This window comes from Chrysochloris asiatica, unplaced genomic scaffold (genome assembly GCF_000296735.1).
Source record: "Chrysochloris asiatica unplaced genomic scaffold, ChrAsi1.0 scaffold00275, whole genome shotgun sequence".
NCBI classification, from domain to species: Eukaryota; Metazoa; Chordata; class Mammalia; order Afrosoricida; family Chrysochloridae; genus Chrysochloris; species Chrysochloris asiatica.
Genome location: NW_006408793.1, coordinates 2,355,970 through 2,383,112, shown reverse-complemented (window position 1 = coordinate 2,383,112; position 27,143 = coordinate 2,355,970). Strand labels below are relative to the sequence as shown.

The 27,143-nt window shown below is 41.3% G+C and overlaps 1 protein-coding gene across 1 annotated transcript in view; it reads left to right on the top strand.

Moving 5' to 3' along the window:
- Window positions 1-27,143, top strand: part of ARHGEF28 (Rho guanine nucleotide exchange factor (GEF) 28) — a 183,022-nt gene that overhangs the window by 95,679 nt on the left and 60,200 nt on the right. The window contains exons 18-25 of the mRNA XM_006874402.1: window positions 1,254-1,330; window positions 8,420-8,598; window positions 10,079-10,170; window positions 11,810-11,992; window positions 17,313-17,444; window positions 21,001-21,101; window positions 25,671-25,709; window positions 25,811-25,858. Of these exons, the coding sequence (XP_006874464.1) occupies window positions 1,254-1,330; window positions 8,420-8,598; window positions 10,079-10,170; window positions 11,810-11,992; window positions 17,313-17,444; window positions 21,001-21,101; window positions 25,671-25,709; window positions 25,811-25,858 (851 nt within the window). The remainder of the gene's footprint in view (window positions 1-1,253; window positions 1,331-8,419; window positions 8,599-10,078; window positions 10,171-11,809; window positions 11,993-17,312; window positions 17,445-21,000; window positions 21,102-25,670; window positions 25,710-25,810; window positions 25,859-27,143) is intronic.

The following is a 27,143-nucleotide window of genomic DNA, read 5'->3' as shown; positions in this document are numbered from 1 at the left end:
CCTTAGCAAGTTAATCACCTGGGTCATACCCTTGTTTCCTGGAACAATATTTCTGTGGAACTCATGTTGAAGGAGGGCTCTTTGTGAGAAAGTAGGTTATTCATATATGTATCCCATTCCTCCCAAGGGGAAACAATGGCAGAGATAAGAAGAAAAGCTTCTAATTCCACAAGCATGTTATCAATTGACAATGGATGTGATAACATAACCCTACTAATGAACTGGCTTAAATAAGTGCATTTTCCATCTGTAGACTCTGTTGGCCTGAGTTAAACAGGACATAACTAAAGAGAAAAGGCATTCTTCAGGAATAACAGAACTTGGAATAAAAGCAAGCTGTTCTTTTACAGAAGAAAAGGTTTATTAATAATCAGGACCTTTGGAATTTTTCTTTCTTTCTTTTTTTTTTTTTTTTTTTGGGGGGGTGGGGAGGGGTGGAAAAACTTTGCCTTTTTGGACTTTACCGTCTAGGCTTCTAGGGAAGGTTTTTACATTTATCTGTGGATATCCAGGGCTCATGTATGAGATTACTTGCTTGCTAACATTTTTAATGAAGTGCTTTATGTTTTTTAAAGATAAGGTCTTTTTGCCATTCTCTTGTCATTGTTGTTAATTGCCATCAAGTTGATTCTCAATCATGGTGACCCCCCCACACACACACACACACTACGCTACACAGAAATTTCAAAGCTGTGACCCTTCAGAAACCAATCACTAGGCCTGAGTTCTGATGTACCCCTGGGTGGGTTTGAACTATCAACCTTTCAGCTGGGAGTCCAGTGCTTACTCATTTGCACCACTGAGGGACTCCTTGTCATTCTATTAGAGTTTGCTTTTTTAATTGGATATTTTCCTGCCATTTTCAAAGCTAACACTACCTTTTTCTGGAGCTTGAACTAGAGTTAACACACAAATATGCACACCTGAACACAGATTTTATCTTTGATTATAATAACACAGGATCAGCACTGGACTGCTAACCACAAAGTCAGTGGTTCCAACTCACCAAGCTGCTCCTTGGAAACCCTATAAAGGGTCACTATGAGTTGGAACTGACTCGATAGCACTTAATACCAACAACAACATCATACATAATACAGGTGTTTCTGCAGAATTTTCTATAACTGACTAAATCGTAGTCTTTTTATATTTACTAAATTTATAGAAATTTCAAATATGAAATCAGCAATCTTTAATAAAGGACCTTCCTTGCTTCATTAACACTAGTAATATTTTTGGTTTTGCCTTTGAAGATATCTTAGCTCTACTTCTAACGGACGTGCTGCTGTTTTTGCAAGAAAAAGACCAGAAATACATCTTTGCAGCTGTTGTAAGTATTTGGCCATCTGATGAATATTTTGATTGGTTTAAACTGATTATTTCCTTGAAAAATTCCAGAGGGTCTTAGTGAAATAAAATGATAACTGACAAGTATATTCCCTCGTTATGTTCCCATTATTATGCTTGCACTGTTTAGACACAAGCATCTAATTGATTTGAAATAGCATGAAAAATGTTGATTTACCATAACTAGGACTTGTGATCAGAGGGTTCAACCAGTTGTGAAAATATTGAAATACTTCTGTAATGGTTGGTAAATAAGTACTGCTCTCTACCTTCCAATTGCTCTTTTGGTATCCTTCCTATCTTGGTCTTTTCCTCTAGAAATTCTTCCCCCTCATGCCCACCCCAAGCCACTCAATCCCATTTCTGACTTTTCTCAGATCTAGCAAGTAAAAAATTAATGCTGGCCACAGCAAGGTACTTCCAAGATTATATCAATTGCTAACCCCTTTCATAACCGTTATTGTGTTCCGTCAGCAAAACATGGAAACACCATCCTGATATCTAAAATTTAAAGAAGAGTCTTCATTATTTCTGCTGTGTTGTTGTTGTTGTTGTCAGATGCCGTTGGCTTGGTTCAGACTCATAATGGCCCTGTGTACAACAGACAGAAACACCGTCTAGTCCTGTGCCATCCTTACAATTCCGTTTGAGTCCTTCCTACAGTCACTGTGTCAGTTCATTCTGATGAAGGTCTTTTTTTGCTGACCTTGTACTTTACCAAGTGTGATATCCTTCTCCACAAAGGGTCCTTCCTAAATAACGTGTCCGAGGTACATGAGACAAAGTCTCACTATTCTCATTTGTAAAGGGCAGATTTGTTCATTCTTCTGGCAGTCCATACTGTATTCAATATTCTTTGCCAACACCATAATTCAAATATAATTCAATTTCTCCTATGGTGGTGGTGGTTATGTACCATAGAGTCAGTTCTGACTCATAGTGAGCCTGTACAGGGTTTCCGAGGCTGTAAATCTTTATGGGAACAGAAAGCCTCATCTTTCTCCTGCAGAACAGCTGGTAGTTTCGAACTGCTGACCTTGCGGTTCACAGCCCGATTCGTAACCACTATGCTACCAGAGCTCCTAATTTCTCCTATAATTATTACTAATTACTTAGGTGTTCCTGTAACATTTATCTTTGTAATGTGATAGATTAATCTCATTACCAGCACATAATTAGATTTAGATTGGCGGTATGACCAGTATTTCACAATGTCTGGTCCAAAATTACTTGCTTAAAGAGAAGGAAATTTTCGCATCAGTTAATTCCTTGTCAGCATCATGGATCATCAGATCTATGAGAGAAAGGAGACCAAGATACAAAAACCCATATGGGCAGTATAATGGTAGCTCCTAAAGATGCTAATGTTTATCATCTATTAAATGATAAGATATCTGGGTACCAGAGCAAATGTCAGCAATTCCAACTGGCTTGGGCAAATATAAAGCTTCATGATGTTTCTCTTACGATATTCAGAGAAAACAATGAGCATGCTCGCCTGACTGATGGGAGAACACTAGAGCATCATGCCCCACTTGCCTGCTCCTGCTTGTCAGGTTCATCTGGTACCCTGCTTCATCCTGTTTGGCACATTGCCTTTCATAAACACTCTGATGCCAAGTATTTATTCACAGAGCAGCATCAAAGGATAATAAGAAACCTTAAACATCTCTCCATGTCTATAATCCTTTTCAACTGTCTATTTTGCAAATTTCATGAAAATTCCTGATTGGCCCCGAAGCCTCCCTATGCTGTTACCTGGGGTGCTCTGAAAGAACATAGAAAACAAAAAGTGGGAAATGGGGACAATTTGGGTTGACCTCTGTGATGATGAGGGCCATACTGGAAGAGAAAGCAAATTCACATCACACCTTTATAGAAACAAAAGTTTCATCAAAACCAAAGACATCATATATAGAAACTTCTTGGGTAGTATTACAAGGCAAATTGCCTGCAGATTGCTCACGAGTTAGACATAGAATAATAGCAACAAACTTGCTTTGTAGTACAACATGGTGTATGGATTCAGATCAAGCTGTGAAGCCCAATTTATGGTCTGATTTGAACTACAAATCCATTCTTGTCTCCTTATTTGACCTTGAGTTACCCGTGCTATCCTTAATCCACCTTTACTATTAAATGGGACATTATGAATGTGGTCCACAAAGTTCTTATTACTTGTATTTGGTTGAATGTATTTGAGTTTGTATGATAGTAAAATGTTGCTCATACTGTTTCCTGAATGTGTTATCCTGACACATAGTTGCAAATCATAAAGGCTTGCTAAGTCATTGGCAATGTCAGGAGGCAAAAAGAAAACATTATTTTATCCTTTAAGAGTCAAGTACACCTCTACTGTCTAATCATACATTTTTATTTGCACCTGTCTGATAATAGCTCATGTGTCATAAGTATCTTATATTTAACATCTTGGGAAATTGATTCAGTAGCTAGAGGTAGATATACAGATACCGGGCTTTCCTAGTTCCCAAACTCTGGTAGTGTAGTAGTTACGAATCGGGCTGCGAACCTCAGGGTCAGCAGTTCGAAACTACCAGCTGTTCCATGGGAGAAAGATGAGGCTTTCTGCTCCCGTAAAGATTTACAGCCTCAGAAACCCTGTACAGAGTTGCTATGAGTCAGAACTAACTCCATGGCACATAACAACACCTTAGTATTTTAGAATGTTTTCCTCATGCTAATACTCACAGGATGAAGCTCTGGTAGCGTAGTGGTTACGAATCGGGCTGTGAACCTTAGGGTCAGCAGTTCGAAACTACCAGCTGCTCTGCGGGAGAAAGATGAGGCTTTCTGCTCCCGTAAAGATTTACAGCCTTGGAAACCCTGTACAGGGTCACTATGGGTCGGAACCAACTCGACGGCACATAACAACAACAACAATACTCACAGGGGAGATACTCTGCTCCTTGTACTTTTTAGAAAAGCCTTTAGGAAATGCTTCTCCTTGCTCCTTCCTCCTCCGCCTTTCTTCACAGAGGAAATGATGAATTTAGAAATAGCCAGAAGATAAGCAGCTGAAAGTAGCAAGGGGATCGAGTAGCAACTGTCCAAGAGAATTTTTTGTTTTGGTTTTTAATGAGGACTCAACTAAACTTGCTTTCTAGGACAAATGGGGGTAGGACCCAAACCTATGAAATAAACAGGAAAAAGGAGATGTGTTCATTAAATCCTGGAATACCGAGTCTAGAAAGACTCTCTTGAATATCTAGGGAGATCAGTTTTAAATGAACTAACAGTAAAGAAGGCAAAATGAACATGTGGCTGTCCAAGTGCAGAGTTCAAAATATTAAGCTCATTATTATGGTTAAGTCACTTATAGAACTGACAGTCAGTCAGTGATAGAACTGACCAAGGAGGAATGCAATGAATATGGTACAACAGTGGAGCTAAAGATAGCAGCTCCTCTTAAAACTTCCCTCCTGGATCAGAGATTTTCCACACCAACCCTCCAGCGATCAGACAGCAAGATAAATGAGTGAGTTGGAATGGATCAAGGAGGCCATAGACTACAGTGAACTGGAGAGTGCAGTACCTTTTCAGAGAGAGCAGGGCAGAGATTTCTCAGCTATAGTAATCGGTATTTGCATGCAAGAATGTGAACCCAGTATTCCCAATCATCTGTTTCTCTCACAAATCTAGAAACCTAGACTTTTTTTTTTTTAAAAAAAGTGGCATTCCCAGTTTTTAATATTTGCAACATTAGAATTTTTTATTTTTTATTTTTACATTCTGTGGCACAAACATAACATCTCTGCAGGCTGGATTAGGCCTTTGACAATTTTGACATCTGTCTCCAAAGCAGATGTGTTACCTACATTCCTTGAAGACTATTTTAATTCTTGTTCATCTCTACTGTTTTTGTGTGATTTGTATGAAGAATCATGGACACAATCCCATGATGCCGTCTGGTGTGCTCATGATTTATGAATGCTGCTTTCTACCCATTTATTCACTTTTAAGATGTCTAACCTTCTCATCTTCCCTCTCCCTTCAGAACACTCATTAACTGATTCAAATAATTCTACTGTTGCTCATGTCTCAAGCAAAGCAAACCCACTGTGCTTATTTATGCACAGAGACCTTTTACCTTGTAAGCTGAGAAAGCAAAAACACAAATTGGAACAAAGAAAGCAGATAAGGTCTTGGATAACCAGTTAACATTGAGGAGATTGGAACTCATGGTAACCAAATGTGTGTCGGAGTAGAACTCTGCCCCATAGACTTCCCAGTGGCTTTTCTTCCGAGATACCTCTGGGTGCTCCCGAACTTCTAACCTTTTGGTTAGCAGCCAAGCTCATTAACCATTTGCACCACCCACGGACTCCAAGGTCTTGGATGTTGTTAAGTGTCATTAAGTTAGTTCTGACTCATAGTGATCCAGTATAGGGATTCTGAGACTAAATCTTTTTAGAAGCAGAGAGTTTCATCCTTCTCCCATGAAGTGACTGGTGGGCTTGAACTTCTGAGTTTGTGGTCCACAATTCAGTGCTTATCCTACAGAGCCATTATGCTCCCTAACGTCTCGGATAGTAGATCCTTAGTAAAACAAGGGATATTAATGAGGTCTCTCTCCAAACTGAGAAGGCAGCAGTTAAGAAGCTCTGCCACAAAGACTTGTCTGCTTACGTTTTTAGGGACAGAACATGGGACAAAACAGAGCAGTGATTTGTCCTATCATCTTTTTCTTAAGCTACTGTCAAGAGAGTAGTGTAAAGAGGTACTATGAATATACCCTGGCACACAGTGCCAGATGTGGTAAAGCTGTGTAACGCTAGGAGAGCAGAAGGGCCAGCACTAATGAGTCAGCAGTGAGGGATAGAGTAGCATGTTATGGATAGAGGCGTCACTCAGTCCATGAGGGCAAAGCAAAACCACATACAGCAACCGAGTCTGTAAACAGTGGTGAGAGCCACAAACCAAAGAAGATTCTTCATATTTACCCTCAAAGCTGTTCATCCTGCAGGCACTTTTGGGGCATTCTTTCAGCTACAACTATGTATCCAAGTCAGTATTATCAGAGTCTTGTTCATCTTTAAACCCCCCAATTAGGACAATGAATTAAAGGAACCTAGATAAGTGCTCGAATCACCAGTCGCTCCTTGGAAACCCTATACAGGATTGCTATGACTTGGAATGGACTCAGTGGCATTTAGTGACAAGAAGAAAACATTAGCAGAAGAGGTGATTTGATCCTGATTTGGATTCAGAATTTTAGAACCCCCACCCTCATTTATAAAAGCTGTCCTCTTGCTTCCTTTTCCTCTCTGATGGAAATACGTTAAATCATAAATTCTACAGGCAACATCCTCAGCTACAAAGAAAAACTAGACTCATTCCTACAAGCATTGGTGATGAGAAAAACCATTTAAGTGCTGTCGAGTCAGTTCCAACTCAGAGCAACCCTGTACAGCAGGGGTGTGGAAACTTCTGGCCCGTGGGCTATATAAAGCCCTCAAAATCATTTGATCTGGCCTTCCAAGGCAACCACAGTTCTAGCCATCACATTGGTGGTGGTTGGTGGTTATGTGCTGTGGAGTCAGTTCCAACTCAGAGCAACCATGCATAGGGTTTCCAAGGCTGTATGGCCCTGTGGGTTAATGCGCTGGACTGAAAAGTTGGTTTGATCTGCAAGGTTGGCAGTTCAAGCTCACCAGCCACCTCTTGGAAACCCTATACAGGGTTACTATGGGTCAGAATTGACTCGATGGCACTTAACAACAACAAGTTTTTATGGGAGCAGAAAGCCTCATCTTTCTCTCACAGAACCACTGGTAGTTTTGATCTGCTGACATTGATATTAGCAGCCTGACTTGTAACCACTACACTACCAGAACTCCTTAGCCATTACATTGTTGTTATTGTTGTTAAGTGCTGTTGAATCAATTTCGACCCATAGTGACCCAGTATAGGGGGTTTTCCAAGGAGCAGCTGGTGAGCTTGAACCATCAACCTTGCTGTTCAAACAGACTTTGCAGTCTAGTGCCTTAACCCATAACGTCACAGCCATCATGTTGTTGTTGTTGTTGTTAAGTGCTGTCAAGTCAATTCTGACCCATAGTGACCCTGTATAGGGTTTTCAAGGAGAAGTTGGTGAGCTTGAACCGCCGACCTTGCAGTTCAAACGGCTTTGCAGTCTGGTGGATTAGCCCACAGCACCACACCAGGACTTACATTTGTCATTGTTGTTATGTGCCGTGGAGTCGGTTCCGACTCATAGCGACCCTGTACAGGGTTTCCAAGGCTGTAAATATTTACGGGAGCAGAAAGCCTCATCTTTCTCCCGCAGAACAGCTGGTAGTTTCTAACTGCTGACCTTGCGGTTCGCAGCCTGATTTGTAACCACTATGCTAGCAGAGCTCCTTACATTCGGAGTGAGTTAATTAAATGTTGATAATTTTGTATGGCTCGTGAATGATGATATAAATTTTGGCAGAGGGAAGGTTTCCCACCCCTGCTATACATAGTTTCCAAGGAGTGGCAGGCGAACCTGAACTGCTGACATTGAGCTTCAAACTGATCTTGTGGTCCAGTGCATTATCCTGCCACGTTACTACAAAGTATGTGTAAAAGGTTATGCCTGGGGAATCTAAGGTCCTGCCCTTTTCATACATGTCATGATTACATCTCTTCCTTTGTTTCTGCTCCCACCACCTTATTGAAACTGTGTTCCTATTAACTGACAAATTCAAATAGGCTCTTCTAGGTCCTCCATGTCTCAATCTGTTTGCAATATGTGATGTACAATGTATTCCTTCTAGAAAAATCCTGCCATCCTTGACCCCTGCATTTTGATGTTTTTCCTACCTCTCTGATGGTTTTCTCTTTTTAAAAGTTATCCTTTTGTTCCACCAAGTCTTAAGGATAGACATTTTCCTTTCCCATCTTCTTCGTGTTCTCTCTGAGACCTTCACGACATCTCTAACTCTTTTGAAAAGTGTGGAGGTGAAAAAAAATGTGTCTACTACTGTTGCTTTCCTTAGCAAGTGTCCTTTGTGTGACCCTGACCTTCAATGTGATGCTGTTTCTCTGCACATCTTTGTGTTTTATGTAGGATCAGAAGCCATCCGTTGTCTCTCTGCAGAAGCTTATTGCTAGAGAAGTTGCTAACGAGGAGAGGGGAATGTTTCTCATCAGTGCTTCATCTTCTGGTCCTGAAATGTATGAAATTCATACGAATTCCAAGGAGGAACGAAATAACTGGATGCGACGGATCCAGCAGGCTGTCGAAAGGTAACGGTTCCTCATGTCCATTGTCTGTGAAATGGTCTTGTTCAATTGGAAAAAATATTCTAACCATGTTTTCCTGCATGAAAACTCTGCCTCAGCCAGAATGATCTGCTCACTGCCCCCTGCGCCTGCCTGCAATAGCTCCTCATCTGCAGCTCTGTCCTCCATGCCTCCCTGCATGTAATGCCCTCACCTGCCCTCTGCCATCTTGAGTCCTGCCTGTCTTTGGTGCACCTCACGGTCTCACCTCCTTCATGAAGACCTCTTCAGTCAGGGTGGTCTCTTCCTTACCTACAATTCTTTTAACACCTCCTCTTAAAAGATTTACTTGGCGCTTGTCATGTAAATGAAGCTCTTATCTTTTCATGTATAATATGTTTGTGTACAATTAGATTGAAAGCTCCTTGAGGGCAGGACCGTGTTTTATGTTTCTCTGTGTGCCTAGCATCTACAAGTCAGTCAATAAATACTTTTAGATTGGTGGACCTAAGTGTTCTATGCTCATTTACTCATTACTTGTACAAGGACCATTTTTATAAGTGGATGGTAAAGGGTGGAGAGTGATTATTATTCTTAATGGTAATTTGATTTGTTGGATTTTGAACTTTATGTGACTTTATATAAACTGTCCTCCACTTCACCACACCCTGCCCAATCTAGTGCTCTACCCTCATCCCCTCCTAGCCTTTTACTCTACCCCATTAAGAACTGTTGTTAAGTCCATCAAGTCAGTTCCCACTCCTAGTGATCCTATAAGTATAAGGTTTGTGAGGAGTGGCTGGTAGGTTGGAACTGTCAACCCTTTGGTTAGCAATCCAGTGTTTATCCTACTGTGCCACACCAGGCCACCCCATTAGGAATGGGACTACCCAAATGTTGTTGTTCTTGTTACATGCTGTTGAGTTGGTTCTGACTCATAGCAACACTGTATAGGGTTTCCAAGGAGCTGCTGCCTACCTTGTGGTTCAAATCAACCTTACAGTCAAGTGCTTATCCTACAGTGCCACACCAGAACCCAAATGTAGTAGAAGGCAAAAATTCTTATTCTGGTTTTACCTAATGCTAGACTTGGTATTGTGCAGAGTATGTGTGAGTGTGTGTAGTGGTTAGTTGTATGCCATGGAGTCAGTTCCAACTCGTGGTGATCCTATATATGTTTCTGAGGCTAGAAATCTTTATGGGAGCAGAAATCCTCATCTTTCTCTTATGGAGTAGCTGGTGGCTTCGAACTGCTGACCTTGAGGTTAGCAGCCCAATGCATAGCCACTATGCCACCAGAGCCTTTTTCCATGATCTTTTTGTAGTTCGCTTATACAAGGTCCTTTATATACTCTAGGAACCCAAATCACTTGGCTGGATTGCATGATGAATTCTCCAAATGTTTTATGAACAGTCCTGTTGCCAAGTTCCCACATCTTTCTAATGAACCTAAAGATATCTGGATTTAGTTTCAGTTGTTTCCCTTGACTGTTGTCTTTTAAAGTTGCCCAGAAGAAGAAGGGGGAAGGACAAGTGAATCTGATGAAGAGAGGCGGAAAGCTGAAGCAAGAGTGACCAAAATTCAGCAGTGTCAAGGTATGGTGTGGGCATCTTGACTCCCTGGCGGGGACATTCTCCTTGTATGCTGGGTGTCTTAGCGTGCTTTAGAGAGACAGAACCAGTGAGATACATACACACACATACCTCTCCATATATACATATACAGAAAGAGAAAGAGATTGATTTACTTCAAGGGATTGGCTTACGTGTTGTCGGGTCTGGCAAGTCTACAATCTGTAGGTCAAACAGCAGGCTGAAGATTTTTGCTGGCTGGCATCCCAAGATACAACAGGAAGAGTGCAGAGTGAAAAGAGAGAGCGAGTGCTGCTAAAACATCTATTTATACAATCTGGAGATAGTACACTTCCTAAGGAAACTCCCCTTTCCACTGATTGTTTAATTAGATGACATGATATTATGATATGGAACAACAGCTAGTCTGCTGTTTGGTCAACCCAAGACAAGCTGACATAAAATTAGCCAGCACAGTGGGAAGCCCAAGTGTCATGAACTGAGGCTTCTGACTAAATGACTAAGTCAGTTCTGACCAGCTGAGGTCCACCTTCCTCCGCACCCCTTCCACAAACAAAGTAGCCTGTTGTTGTTGTTGTTAAGTGCCGTTGAGTCAGTTCTGACCCATAGTGATCCTATATTGGGTTTCTGAGGAGCAGCTGGTAAGCTTGAACCACCAACCTTGCAGTTCAAACGGCTTTGCTCTCTGGTGCATTAACCCACAGCACCACACCAGGACTCCAAAAGTAGCCCTTTGAGAAGTGCTCAAATAAGGTGACTGTCGCTCCCACTTTCTGCCTGGACCCCACCCTCACCCAACAGAATCACAGTCTGTGTGGAGACTGGGTGTAGGATTTGTTGCTGTAAACTCTTGTAGGTGATCCTGAGGCACCCAGGGCTGAGATACCCCGATTCTAGTCTAGTTAAGGTCCCCATGAGCTCAAAGAATTCTATGGCATGTTGAAATCAGAGGGAAGTGATTCATGCAAAGACAGTCAAGGAAATTGGATGTTTAGAAACAACATAAACCAGCCTATTTGGTTTTGGTCAAGACTGGCTGCAGCCAGCGGAGAGTCAGGTCTTTGCATTGTTTTCCTTTGTGGGTATTCACAGAGCTTGGTCCAGGCTGCCTCAATTTGCATTCCAGAGCTTACTGTTTAGTCTTAATAGAAAACAGCCTGGATGCACAGAGTAGAGTTCTGCAAGTTTTTCTGAAGTAGGAGAATGAGAAAGAGAATAATCATTTATTGAGTGCTTACTTTAGGGAGGTCACAGTCATGAAGTGGGATAGTCGGAACTTGACACAGGATCTATCCCACTGAACAAACTTGTGACTTTCCTGTGAGAAAATAGACAAGTGCTGTCAAGTCGATCTGACGATCCCATGTGCGTCCAAGTAGAACCATGCTTCATAAGATAGGCATTGGCTGCTTTTTTTGGAAGTCCATTACCAGATCCTTCTTCTGAGGTCCCTCTGGGTTGACTCAAAACTGCCAACTTTTTGGTTAGCAACCAAGTATGGTAACCATTAGTACTACCCAGGAACACCTGGTAGATCAGACTGCTTGCTAACTAGCAACATCTTTATCTTGCAACCTGGGTTTTCCTATTAGTCGTTTTACTGATGTGAGTGATAACTTTTATGATAAATAATATTTTATAGAAATACTCAGTAACCAAGACCAGCAAATTTGCATGTATTTGGAGGAGAAGCTGCAAATCTATGCTCAACTTGGAGAATTGAGTGGATTCGAGGATGTTCATCTAGAACCCCACCTTCTCATTAAACCGGACCCAGGAGAGCCTCCCCAGGCAGCCTCATTACTGGCAGCAGCACTGAAGGAAGGTAAGTTACTTCAAAAAGGATATGATTTGACAGATTCAGCAAATGTTTATTGAACAGCTACTATGTGCCATGTAGTATGGTCTTGGTGCCGAGGATATAGCAGAACAAAATAAAGTCCAAACTCTCCTATAAGATTTTCTCGGTCCTGGTGCTGTGTGTAAATGCGCTGGATGTCAAGGTCGGTTTGAACCACAAGGCTGGCGGTTCAATCTCACCAGCTGCTCCTCAGAAATTCTATACTGGGTCACTATGGGTCAGAACTAACTTGATGGCACTTAACAACAACAGTCTTAATGGGAGCAGATCACTGAAGACCATGGTTAAACATAAACAAATAAGAGTTTATTACAAATGTGATGGGAAGTCGTTGGAAGCTTTTTCGTGTGTGGGTTTGACGGGATCTGATGATTTCGGTCTCAACAAGAACAGTGGCTTCTGATGGAGAACCAACTTGATGAGATACAAGATGTTAGTGTCTTCTTGGTCTAGGCCAAGGGTAGGGAATCCTGTTTCTGCCAAAATTTGTAACATCATTCACAGGCCATACAAAAGTATCAACTTGAAAATTAGCCTGTTGTATTTGATCAAACATTTAAGTAACTCACCTGTGGCACTGTAGGAGCCGCGCTGGACTGCAGGGTCAACAGTTTGAACTCACCAGCTGGTCCTAGGAAACCCGATATTGGGTCGCTATGAGTCAGAACCAACTTGACGGCTCGAACTGCATTTTCCTTGGCAGGGCCAGACCAAATGATTTCAAGGGCCTTAGCGTAGTGGTTACGAATCGGGCTGCGAACTGTAACATCAGCGGTTCGAAACTACCAGCTGCTCCGCGGGAGAAAGATGAGGCTTTCTACTCCCGTAAAGATTTACACCCTCGGAAACCCTATACAGGGTCGCTATGGGTCAGAACTGACTCGATGGCACATAACAACAACAACATACGGCCTGTGGGGTGCAAGTTCTCCACCCCTGCTCTAGGCTAAGACTATTGGCAATAGAAGTAGAGAGAAATTGGGAATGTTCAAGATACATTTTAAAAATAAAATCTAAAGGACTTTCAAATAATACAGGATAGTGAAGGGTCATTAGCCTTGTTAAAGTCTTTATTGAATAATTCACTCCTTCTCCATTTTAGCCAGTGGCTGGACCTTCCTCCTCCTCTCCTACACACATTCCCTACATCCCCATCCTAAGTTTTCACTTCTGCATTGATGTGACTCCATCTGCTTTAGTTCCTCTGGCCCAGCACTTGGTGGAGGTACCAGGAGGTGTGGTGCATCCAGCTACTCAAAAGAGATCCCAGAGCCACTGAGATGCTGACTGAGCCACACATTGGATAATCCACTCCTGGGTATCCCATGGTGCAAATCCAGTTCTCTCCCCATGGGGAGTGTGATCCTGTAGGTCTGGGGTGGAAGTTGGTAGCCTGTATTTTTAGGAAAGTTTTGTGAATTACTCTTGAGAAATAGCTAATATTTCAGAGTAGCAGGTTTAAAAATTTTAATGCCTAGTACTCTGGTAGCATAGTGGTTACAAATCAGGCTGCTAATCTCATGGTCAGCAGTTTGAAACTACCAGCTGTTCTGCAGGAGAAAGATGAGGCTTTCTGCTCCCATAACGATTTATACTATGAGTCGGAACCAACTCCACAGCACATAACAACAATAACATTATATTAAAATTAAGTGAATTACAGGAAGTTGTTCAATGAAAGTTGCATCTAAAAAGTTTTTAATATAATGGATTTATGCTTCACCATTGAATTAACTCTTTATCATCAAAAGATGCTAAAAGTACTAGTCCAACTCACAGGTCTGGGAAAGTTTCTTTTTCTGTAAAGAGCCAGGTAATAAGTATTTTAGGCTTAGCTGTCCACATACAGTCTCTTTCGCAAATACTACTTTGTGTCTGTTTTTTTGTTATAAAACAACGTTGGAAAATGTCAAAACTATTCTGAACTCCTAAGCCGTGTAAGAAAGGAGCTCTGGTAGCGTAGTGGTTACGAATCGGGCTGCGAGCCTTAAGGTCAGTGGTTTGAAACTACCAGCTGCTCCGCGGGAGAAAGATGAGGCTTTCTACTCCCGTAAAGATTTACACCCTCGGAAACCCTGTACAGGGTCGCTATGGGTCGGAACCGATTCAACGACACTTAACAACAACAACAAGCCGTGTAAGAAGTGCTGGCCAAATACAGTTTGTCAATCCCTTATCTGGATTTGGAGTCCTAGTGTGACACTATAGGATAAGCACTGGACTGCTAAGGTCAGCAGTTCAAACCTACCAGATGCTCCTCGGAAACCCTATATAGGGTCACTATGAGTTGGAAAATGGATGTCAGAAGAGACTCTGAAACTTGCTTTCCAGAGTAGAATTAAAGCGAATGGATGAAGTGAGGAGACACAAGAGCTGAACAGAATATTTCAAAGGTCACCTCGAGAAGACAAAGTCAAATATTATAACAAAATGTGCAACGACCTAGAGTTAGATACCAAAAGGGAAGAAAATGCTCAGCATTTCTCAAGCTGAGGGAATTGAAGAAAAAATTCAAACTTCGACTTGTGGTATTGAAGGATTCTATGGCAAAATACTGACTGGTGAAGAAAGCCTCAAAAGAAGATGGAAGGAATATACTGAGTCATAGTACCAAAAAGAGATGGTCAATGTTCAATCTTTTCAAGAGGTAGCATATGATCAAAAGTCAGTGATCCTGCAGGAATTAGTCCAAGGTCCTTGAAGTCACTGGCAAAGAAGAAGGCACTGGGAATTGATGGACTACAAATTGAAATCTTTCAACAAAGTGAAGCGGCATTCATCTATACCAAGAAATTTGGAAGACAATAGCTCCAACCTGGCCAACTGACTGGAAGAGATCAATATTTGTGCCCATTCCAAAGAGAGGTAACTCAATGGAATGCAGAGAAATCATTGGACAATATCACTGATAATCCATGCAAATAACATTTTAATACAGAAATGGCTACAATTATACATTAACAGAGAACTTCCAGAGGTTCAAGCCAGATTCAGAAGAGGCCGTGGAATGAGGGATATCATTGCTGATTCCCGATGGATCTTGGCTGAAAGCAGAGAATACCAGAAAGCTGTTTACCTGTGCTTTATTGACTACACAAAGGCTTTCGATTCTGTGGATCATGACAAGCTATGGACAACACTGAGAAATATGAGTATTCCAGAACACTTAATTGTGCTCATGAGGAGCCTAGACATAGATCAAGAAGCAGTTGTTAGAATAGAACATGGGAACACTGAATGGTTTAAAATTAGGAAAGGTGTGTGCCAGGGTTGCATTCTTTCACCCTATTTATTCAGTCTGTATGCTGAACAAATAATCTGAGAAATGGGATTATATGAAGAAAAATGTGACCTCAGGAGTAGAGGAAGGCACATTAGCAACCTGGGTAATGCAGATGATACAACCTTGCTATCTGAAAGCCAAGAGGACTTAAAATACTTATTGATGAAGATCAAAGACCACAGCCTTCGGTATGGGTTGCACCTCAATGTGAAAAAAAGCACAAAGATCCTCATTACTGGATCAATAAATAACATCCATATAAATGGAGAAAAGATTGAAGTTGTCAATGACTTTATTTTGCTTGGATCAGCCATCCACACTCATGGAAGCAGCAGCCAGGAAATTAAATGATGTATTGCATTGGGCAACTTTGGTACACAAGACCTTTTTTTTTTTTTTGCAGTTTTTAAAAGATTTATTTGACAAATTTCACTTAGCGCAATACAGCTAAAAGGAAATCACAATACAATGAAAGATTTAAATCAAGACCTCAGAATTTCATACAAATACCAAGACCAAAATCCTAAAGTATTGGTATTACATGTCATTTTCCCAGTTAACTTAAAAAAAAAAAAAAACCTTAAACTTACATGCCTTGTTGTTGTTAAGTGCTATCAGGTTATTAAATAAAACTAGAATTAACAAACATGCCAAATGTTTTACTTTTAATTGTAGACACAGCTCCTATATCTGAGTTTTACAAAAAACGGGATGTCTTTCAACATGCAGTGTTCAATATGATGTGGTATAAGAACAACATTTAACATAATTGAACTGCTTTAACCTAAATATGCTTACTGCTTAAATACAATCTACAATTAACTTGAGAAATGCTGAAAATTGTTTAACAGTTATTGTTTGCTAAAACTTCATTTTTGTGTTCAAAAACATATTTTCAAAATAATTCTGAGTTCCACTTAGAGCAAGCATGAATCTCACAAGCTTGTATTTCAAAACTGTTAAACTATTGTTTGTTTTCCCTTTTTCTTAAAAAAATAAAAAATGTTGCCCAAGATTCAGTGATCAGGGTTCTATTCCCCACCCACCACTCAGATTGGACATGCTAGACATCCGTCCTATTACCTTTACGTCTGTGTATGTACGGCTTCCATTACTGTAGTAGCTGCTGTTCACTGCTTCTTGGCTATATATGCAACGTTTGATTGAAAGTCACTGGAGTTTTCCTGTAAAACTTGGTTACAGCCACTCATGCTGCTCTGACCACCATACTGCCCCCTTAGCCACCACTCAGCTGCTGACTAGCTGGTTTGCCAAGCCCATGCCTCACATCATTTGGCTACCATAAGCACCTCTGTTTGTTCCTGCTGTAGAATTCAAGAAGAGTTCTACATATCTTGCACAAAACCTTTTTAAAGTGTTGAAGAGCAAAGATGTCAGCCTGACGCAAGCCATGGTGTTTTCAGTAACCTCATATGCATGTGAAAGTTGGACAGTGAATAAGGAAGACCGTAGAAAAATCGATACTTTTGCGTTACAATATTGGAGGAGAATACTGAAAGTACCGTGGACTGCCAAAAGAACAAATTAGATCTGTGTTGGAAGAAATGTGGCCAGAGTGGTCCTTGGAAGCCAGGATTTCCAGACTTCGTCTCTCATACTTTGGACATATTATCATGAAGGACCAGTCACTGGATAAGAATATCATATTTGATAAAGTGGAGGATCGGAGAAAAAGAGGAAGACCCCCAACGAGATGGATTGGCACAGTGGCAGTATCAATTGGCTTAAGCATAGCAATGATTGTGAAGTTGGCCCAGGACTAGGCAGTGTTTTGTTCTGTTGTGCATAAGATCGCTATGAGTCTGTACCAACTTGGCACCTAACAACATAACAATGAGTTGGAGCTGACTCAGTGGCACATAACAACAACAACAGTCTAGATTAAGTGATCTATCCATGTTATTTATTGTATATGCATCTTTATTTATTTGCTTTGTGTTGTGTTTTTTGTGTGTGTATGTGTGTGGTTCTTCTTCTTAGCTGAGAGCCTACAAGTTGCTGTGAAGGCTTCACAAATGGGTGATGGATATCAATCATCAGAGAAGAGTGGTGCAGAATCTGGCTTGACAGATATGCTTAGTACTAGTGATGGACCAGGACTGTCTACTACTTGTAAGTGACAATTCAGGCCTTTTTAATGAGTCTGAATGACCCCTGCACATAGAGTGGTAATGTAAAATAGACTCAATGCCTTTGTCCCTATTTGGAGAGAGCTTGATGTATTTTTATAAATTAGGCAAAAACCTGAGAATAAATATGCTAACCTACTTTACATATAATGATGATACTGGTGTTCTGAGAACAAGGACAGAAAGAGTTGTTGATGCGTATACTGCTCTGTTTCCCAGGCAAGCTTTGTGCTCTCCCCAAGCCCTACCCTTGTCTTTTTTTATACATTTTACTGAATATAGTTTGGAAAGAACTTTTTACTTTTTGGCTTTTCAAAAAGAGTTCCTACAGTCCATTAGAGAAAGTATGTCAAGCTCAGTCTCATTGACACCAACTGAGAAAAGTACACCAACCCAGAAAAGTAGAAACACACGCACATAAGAGATTTGATAGTATAGCTAAAAGCAGAAGTATGAGAAGATTCTTGGCCTGCATCATCACATTTCAGGTTAGGATTCATTTATTAAAACATTGCTTCAGTGTATGTTAAATACAGGAAAATGAGATGTAGAGATCAGGTCAAGGTGGTGTCTTAGAACTTAATGATACTTTTATGTGTGTAGTTGAGATGTAAATGTTAAGTATTCATTGCTTAAAGTTCATGAAACATTCTGTGAAATAGGACATTATGTGATTTGGACCCTGAGAGAATGCCCTATTAAAACCTTATGGGAGCCCCCTGCTGGTTGTCCTTGCTGCCCCCTCTGCTGCTGGAGCTGATACCAGAGGCCAGAGGAGTGGCCGCTGGTGGTGGTAGAGCTGAGAGAATGAGGACGGTGGCAAGAGCAGAGTCAGAGGGAGTAAGTGAGGAGGGGACTGAGCATGCCCAGCCCACTCTGTTCCACCTACCAGAGCAGCAGGAGCAGCCGCCACTGCCTGCCCATCAGAGCCCTGTCCCACAGCCACGTCCCCTACCTCACCTGTCTGTGTTCCATCGGGGATCAGTGCTGCAAGACTCTGGGTTTGGGCTCTTTAAGACTATTAGAAACAAACAGTAAACAAAAGGAGAAATGCTTTCCCTTACACACCAAACTAAACCAAACCCTCATGGGGACCCCAGACAGCATGCCATCTCCCCTTGTCCAAACAAATGTTAAGTGACCCAGACCTGTATTTAATACCATCAAGGTCTCTGAGGTAAGAACATAAAGATTACATTTTCCATCACGTATGGGTGATAAAAACTTTACATACATATGGTCTTATATACACCAGATAAAATGTCTTTAGTAACTAGAGATTGGAGGATTAAATTGCCTTCGAATTTCTCTGATTAATTAAGATATATAGAAATGAAGTGTAGCTTTTTAATTCTATACATTAAATAAAAAACAAAAAACCCAGGACCAATAATGTATTTCCTCCCTCTCTAGTTCTGCTTTATCTAATCCTGAGCTTCTATTTTCAGAATGGGCACATATGTTTTCCATTTCTACAGAGCCCAAATTCATCAGGGAGTAGTACTGCCCTGGATGACTTCCCTTTGAAAGGAGAGTCTCAGTATACTGTTGAGGAAGTTCTATCTAAAAATACAAGCGGGGATCTGCGGCTCTGTGGCTCTCCGCCTCGCCCCAGGGACAGCTGGAGAGGCGCTTTCCTTTGGCTGCAGCTGCTTCACGCTCAGGACTGCATCTTCCCTCCGTAAAGCACAGGGGCAGGCAGGGAAGGTTCTCCCTCTCTGTAACCACATCTCCGGTGACTTGGGAGAGTCCCAAGGGGACACCACTGGCTCTGCTAGAAAATGTGAGAGGCTGTTTTAGTGGTCTGATATTTGATTCATGTAGGGGAGGTGTAGGGTCAAGTTGGTGGGGTCTTGTACTTCCCAAACCTGTTCAGTTCTGGGCTGGATTGAAACATAGTGCTACAAAAGTTTGGTTCTCATTATAAAATGGCTGAAATTAACATGTGTAACTGAGTGGCTTTGAGGACTGGCTCCTACTGAGTTGGGTCCCCCCCGTCAGTCTGACATTAGAGACCAATCAAGGTCCCATATTTTTCATTCTCAACACACCTGCTCCGGTAGATGACTATATTCCACTTTTTGTAAACTTCTCACTACTGGAGAGCCCTTATTAATACCAGCTCAAAGTTGGATACAGGAACGGAGACCTGACCTCCACTCCATTTGTCCGTCTTAGTCGAGCTTGCCATCCACTCCTTTCCCCATTTGTTCATCCACAAATCTATAGTGGAGGAAGACAAGGAGAAGAGCTAATTCTTTGGTGATGCCTGTGGCACTGTAGGATAAGTGCAGGACCACAAGGTCGGCGGTTCAAACTCACCAGCCACTCCTCTGAAACCCTACACAGGGTCTCTATATGAGTTGGAAACGACTCGATGGCACATAACCACAACAATACCTTGTAGTGAGGCCAATTTTTTTAGTGACAGAAAACAAAAATCTATAAAATATCTATATAATTTCCCCTCCCTGTTGATGAATAAACATTGACCAGTTTTACAAAATGAACTTTGTTTTTTAGCAGGTATCACTTGAAGAACGATATCTGTCTAAATAAAAAAGCAAAACCCCAATTCCTTGTATTACAAGGGTCCTTTGGAGTGCTACAAGACTTTTGTTTTCGGAAGACAAATAATTTGATAAATCTAAATAACCGCAAAAAGTATTTCCGAATAAGAAGTGAAGACAGCACTGAATACAAGAAGTTGTATCCATAGTGTCAGAAAGTGAAGATTTACTTCATCTGGGTCCTTATTAGACACAGTTCCAGTGAAATCTCATGTGTGAAACTGTTTAAAAAGAGTGTATGTTTTTAACTAAGTTCACCTGGATAAATGAATTAATAAAGTCCCACTAAGGGAGAATGGTGGATAGTGAAATTTGTATTTGATACTTGTAAAACACTGCTGGACTTGTTTCTGTGGATGTGAATCTGAAGCATAAGCAAGAAATGTGAGAAAAAAAGACATTTGGAAATTGTTTTAAAGTAAGCTGTTCAGAGATAGGAAGAAGGTCTCGGTTTGTGTAAATCTCTGAGATACTGCAGTATTAACTATCTGCACCCTTCTTAGAAAGATGTTTCACTCTTTAGACTTCTTCCTTCAAAACCCTGTTAATCATCTACTGCTCTTGGTCTGGTCCCCAAGAAGTGTTTTTACAGACCTGTCTCCTTAGAGTCATACCTTGTGTTTGCTCTCCAGCACCTGTTTCAAATTTCATCTTCCCTGGTAGGCTTTTCCCTGTTCAGTGAAAGTGAACTGGGAAATTGACTCTCCCTCTCCTGCAAACATCTCAGGAACACTTCAGGACAAAAAGGAAAGAAAACAAAATGATGATATAGATGATGATTGATAGAGTTTATCAGTTTGGTACCTGTTAGTGTGTACGCTCCATGAGGGCAGGGCCTGCATTCAGTAGGTACTATTTTGTGATAACTCTTATTTCAAAATGTGTGTCCGCTGTGTACAAAAGAGCTCAGTCTGCTGGCTGATGTTTGATGCTGTCCTTTTTGTTTCTGTCTCAACGGTGCACTTGCAGCACCAATCACAGAAGGGACAGGAGGAAGAGGCTGTTGGGATGTGGATCCCGGGATCCAGGGTGTGGTAACCGACTTGGCGGTCTCTGATGCAGGGGAGAAGGTATTGTTAACTGATTTGTTGGTAAACAACACCGGTTACTTTGTATAAACTTAATCATTATCATCATCATAATAAAATTACCTCAGGTTCTGGTCTATCAGTGGCATGAGCGGAATGAAAGTGTTTCACTGAATTGTCTTCAAATCATTTAAATATTTATATTCACGCTTTCTAACTTCTTCTTAAAATGTTCTTGCTCTTCCTGAATCATGTAGGTGTAAACAAAGAAATGATTGAAAAATTATTAAAAAGATTTAAAAATGGAATGTGTATATGTGTGTCTGCGCTCTCTTGCTTTCTTTCTCTGCTCTGTCAGTCTTTAGCTTTCCACCAACTATACTTAGCAACTGTTTGCCTGACAGATGGTATGGGCTTCGGGGCTGGTATGCAAACTGGGGGTGCTAATATGGCTCAAATCTTTTTTACTTTGGAATATCCTTGCTTTGTTCACCTTCTTAGACCTTCCTCTTTTGTCAAATGATTTGTTTTCCTGATGTCACCCTCATTTTCAACTTTTTTTTTTTATATAGGCTTAATTAACCTCACCAATTTTTATTTGGGGCAAATGGTTGCAAACACTTCCTCTTTGCTGGGTCAACTGCATACATAAGTTAAAACCCTCTCTTCAAAATGAAATGCATGAAACTTCCTGTTCACTGCAAGTGAAATTAAGATATTAGACATAGGCATATGGCTTTGGGGGGTCAATAGGAGTCTTGGTGTGGCGCTGTGGGTTAATGCGCCAGATTGCAAAGCTGTTTGAACTGTAAGGTTGGCGGTTCAAGCTCACCAGCTGCTCCTCAGAAACCCTATACAGGGTCACTATGGGTCGGAACCGACTCAACAACACTTCACAACAACAACAAGAAGATTGAATAGGTGTGGTGCTGTAAGATAAGCACAGGATTACAAGTTGGTTTGAACTGCAAAGTCGGTGGTTCAAACTCACCAACCACTCCTTGGAAACCCTATATTGGGTCACTATGAGTCAGAACTGACTCAATGACACTTAACAACAACAACAATGAGATTGAGTAAGGAGCCGTGGTGGTGAATTAGGATAAGCACTGGATTGCTAACTACCAGGTCAGCAGTTCAGAGACAGCTGAGGCTTTCTGTTCCCATAGAGATTTACAGCCTCGGAGACCCTATACAGAGGTCGCATAAATTGGAATCAACTTGATGGCAGTGATTTTGGTTTTTGAGTTTTAAGATTGAATCAGGCAATCCCAGTGCCATTGACTGTTCTACCTCATAGCAAGCCTGTTTAGTGTTTCTGAGGCTGTAAATCTTTCCGGGAGCAAAAAGCCTCATCTTTCTCCAGTGGAACAGATGATAGGTTTAAACTGCCAACCTGTGGTTAGCAGTCCGGTGTTTATCCTACAGCACCTCACCATGATTATACAATTGTTGCTAAGTGCCGTCAAGGTGGTTCCGACTCAAAATGACCCTGTATAGGGTTTCAGAGGAGCAGTTGGTGGCTTTGAACTGCCGACCAGTGCTGACCCTACAGCACCAGACCACAAATTAGACTCACTGAGATAGACTCACATATATGTGGCACTTAACAATTACAAGGCAAATTACCTATCTTTTCTTGCATATGCAGCATATTTCCTGTATTATATGCATATTTCCCCATATATATAATCATATACATTACATGTGACTGAGGAAGTAAGTCCAAGCATTTATAAAAAATGATACTCCATAGAAAAAGTGGCTGTGATTTAATGTTCTTTTTAAACACCACAGACCAAAAGGAAAATGTTGTTGCTAAGTGTCATTGAGTCAGGTCCAACTCATGGTGCCCTGTGTAGGGTTTCCAAAGAGCAGCTGGTGGGTTTGAACTGCCAGCCATGTGGTTTTCAGTCCAGAATTACACCACGACTCCAAAATGAAAATTTGTGAAGTGCCATCAAGGCTGTTCCAATTCATAAAGATCCTGTATGGGGGTTTCCTAGGAGCAACTGGTGAGCTTGAACCGCTGACCTTACGTTTCAAACCAACCTTGCAGTCCAGAGCATTAACCAGCAGAGCCACACCAGGACTCCTTTGTATTGATGGCCAAAAGAAAGACAAAGAGGCAGAAAGAACTGATGTGTAATTTTTTCCATTTTCATGGACAGTAGTGCTAGCCACCATCCATAAAGTCCTGACTTTTCACAGCTCACTCACTGGTGGAGAAGTGAGATGAAATGACAGGTTTTGCCCTTAATTAAGTCTTTTGAGAAAGTAAACTAGATATAGGGCTTTCTACTATAGATCAGAAGGAGCTCTGGTAGCGTAGTGGTTATGAATCGGGCTGCGAACTTCAAGGTTGGCAGTTTGAACCTACCAGCCGCACTGCGGGCGAAAGATGAGGCTTTCTGCTCCCGGAAAAGATTTACAGCCTTGGAAACCCTGTACAGGGTCGCTATGAGTTGGAACCGACTCCATAGCACATAACCACTACCACCACCACTATAGATCAGGAGTCTTGGTGTGGCACTGTTGGATAAGCACTCGACCTTTAAGGTTGGTTTGAAGTGCAAGGTCAGCTGTTCAAACTCACCAGGGGCTCCTCAGAAACCCTTAAATTTGGAACCAATTCAACTTCGATGGCACTCAACAATAACTAGAGATCAGGGACTCCTGTTTTGGCACTGTAGGATAAACACTGGACTGCAAACCAAAAGGTCTGGCAGGTCAAATCTACCAGCCACTCCCCCAAAACCCTGTACAGTATCCCTAAGAATTGGAACCCACTCAATGGCACTAAACAACAACTAGAGATTAGAATTAAAAAATATATCTATAATGGACATTGCACTGTGTCATTAGCTTTATTAACAAAGTAGAGTTTCTTTAAAAAGTATGGAATAATTAAAAAATTAAATCGTCTTCTAAATGTTAAAAATCCTTTGTCTAAATTACTAGTTGCAGCTATGCACATTCACCACAAGGTGGCAGGACAACTCCATTAAAAAGATGCCAAACCTTCCTGCTTTATCTCAAACCTAGTGGCTCTTTGAGGCTAGGTAATCATGTGTAGCATAATCCAACTCATTTCTATATTTCTAATTTTTATAGCTGTTTCATTTTTTAAAAGCAGAACAGAGAGAATTCCAATACTCACTGCAGAACAGGGTTGGGATCCACTGAACCTTATACCTCCAGGGACTGAGAGCCCTCTGGAGTTACATATAAAAGTTCCATGTAGGGTCATAAGACATGTGGGGAATAGTCTACAGAGTTTTCCTGAGAGGCCTTGACCTCCCTTTAATAGGTAAAGACTAGGACTGTTGGCAGTATTGCGTTTTTCCTCGATTACAAAATCCTCCCTAGAGCTAGGCACAATTTACTGACTGGAAACTCTGTTTCCTCTCTATCTTTTGGCCTCACCCTACTAGGTGTTGTTAGGGTGCCATTGAGTCTGTTCCTACTCAAAGCGTGTTGCTTAATCAGGAAATCGCTAATTGCAGGGCTGAGGCTGGGTGGGGGGGGCTGGGGAAAGGAGGGAAGAGGAAATCTAGCTAGCTGCTCACAGTCTCCTCAGCCCTGACTGAACTGACTGAATTTAGTCATGAGTCCAAAGTTACCTGAGAACATTACTAAAGTTTCTTACATTTTTAAATTTAAATCCTCTCAGACAAGGGCAAGAAAGGCAGATATTCTACTTTTCTCCTAAGGCTAAGGAATACAGAGCAGATGCTTGATATTGTTGAGTGAAGTATAATCCAATTCAATGGATGGTCGTTCATTTAACCAACATTTGTTGGAGGGGCCATTAGTGACAGGTATCGTTCTTGACTTTGGGAATATAGCATTGAACAAACAGGTGAAGCTCCTGCTATTTGCTTTCTAAGAAGAGACGATAAACAATTCACCAGTAAGCAAATTATTCAGTGTAATTCTGGTAACTCTCCACTCACAACTTTCATGTGTGCTGTGGGAGAGAGCAAGAACGAGGCATAGACCCACCCTTAAGGAGCAGATGGTCTCCTCTAGCTGCCTTCCTTCATGCCCCCCACAGATAGTGTTTCTCCAGAGCGAATCACCTCAAAGTCCAGTGGTCTCTGAGGTGTGGTAGACTATGGAACATGCCAGCTGAGAGCTCCCCTGTGGCCATTCTCTGGGTATGGTTTCTCCTGATTTTTTTTTTTTTTTTTGAGGAGAATGGCAAACACTGAGACGGGAAGCTTCTAGCTAGGGATGTTCCCTAGCTTCAGTAAGATCTTGGAGTTCCATTTACAGTGTGGTTTTCCCAAGGTAAATATTGTCACCTACTTAGGGTTTGCAGACTCTCTCCTGCCATCCAGGTTGTTTTCGTTTTAAGGAATAACTCGTTCGTGGCTGGGAGAAGGGTGTCATCTGAAACACTGAGTTTGTACAAAGGGGTTTCTTGATATCAAACCATTGCTGAATTCAGTAGGCTTTTATCATTGAGAGGAAACAGTCACTATAGGTGACATCATCAAGACTAGAGTGTGAAGTGATTTTCCTGACGTCAGATGTTTTGGAACACTGCAGTGCAGTTTTGCAAAAGTGGAATGGTTATTCATTTTCTTATGTTTTCATGTATTTTAGGTGGAATATAGAATTATACCAGGCTCTGCACAGTCAGAGGTGAGCTGTGCATACTCTCAACATTGTACTAACATTCTTTCTTTATTCGTGGATAAAGAATACTTTTTTCAAGAATTTGACACTTATATTTTACTTTTCAGATCATACAAGCTATACAGAATTTAACCCGGCTGTTATACAGCCTTCAGGTAACTACCCTTCTTGAATCTTTGACCTTGTGGAGATTTCTCCTTTGGTAATTCATTTTATTTGATGACTTCCAGATTTTAAAAATTAAAACAATTGAGAGGTCTTAAAAGAATGCCAACCCGTTAAGAGCAACTGAGCTAGCCGAGTGGAAGTTAGCCTGGTTTTGTAATCATGAAGCCATACCATCACTACACGTATACTATTTTTCTCTGAAACTATGAAACAGCTCATAGCTTAAAATAAAAAATATTGATGAACGTGATCTGGCTTCAAGTTTGCAGTGAAACCATTAGGTGAGTGTAGCATGATTTCACATTTTCTGGTGAAAACTGAAGTTCACATCAAACCCTTTTGCACCTCCACATGTGGCCTTAAGCATTTGTCGTTAGGTGTCATCGAGTGGGTTCTGACTCACAGTGACCCTGTGTACAATACAATGAAATGCTGCCCGATCTTGTGCTGCTAACTGGAAGGTTGGCCGTTTGAACCCACAGGAGAAAGGTGTCAGTCTGTTTCAGTAAAGACTGTGGCTTAAGAAACCCCATAGAGCAGTTCTCCGTTGTCCTTTAGGGTCTCTATAAATCAGAATAAATTTGACAATAATCAGTAGACCTTTGTTGTTGTTAAGTGCCGTCTAGTTGGTTCCAACTCATAATGACCCTGTACAGGGTTTCCGAGGAGTGGTTGGTAGGTCTGAACTGCTGACCTTTGGGTTAGCAGTCCACTGCTGATCGTACAGCACCACACCAGGAGTCCATGGATAGACTTTTTGTTGTTGTTGTTGTTGAATGCCATCCAGTTGGTTCCAACTCATAGCAACCTGGTATAGGCTTACTGAGGAGCAAATAGTGAGTTTGAACCATCAACCTTACAATTAAAATCTACCTTGTGGTCTGGTGCTTATCCTACAGAGCCACCCCAGGAGTTCATGGATAGGCCTTTGTTGTTGTTGTTAAGTATCGTCATTCTGACCCATAGTGACCCGGTATAGGGTTTCCAAGGATCAGCTGGAGCAGTACAATTATTAAGTTCCTCCATTCTTTTGTTTGTGCATCCATCCAGCATTTGTTAAACATCTTCTGTATGCTGGTATATGCCATGGGCTGAACACACAAAGGAAAATGCACCACAGAAGCTCCCCAAACCAGGCTCCCATTCTTTCAAAGAAAAGACAAAAACCCAGCTTGCGTTGAGGATTATAGGGTTGAGTGATGCCTTACACCATGTACAAAAATAGACTAAGTGTATCCCATTGAGTTTTTGCTGATTAGACGTTTAAAAATT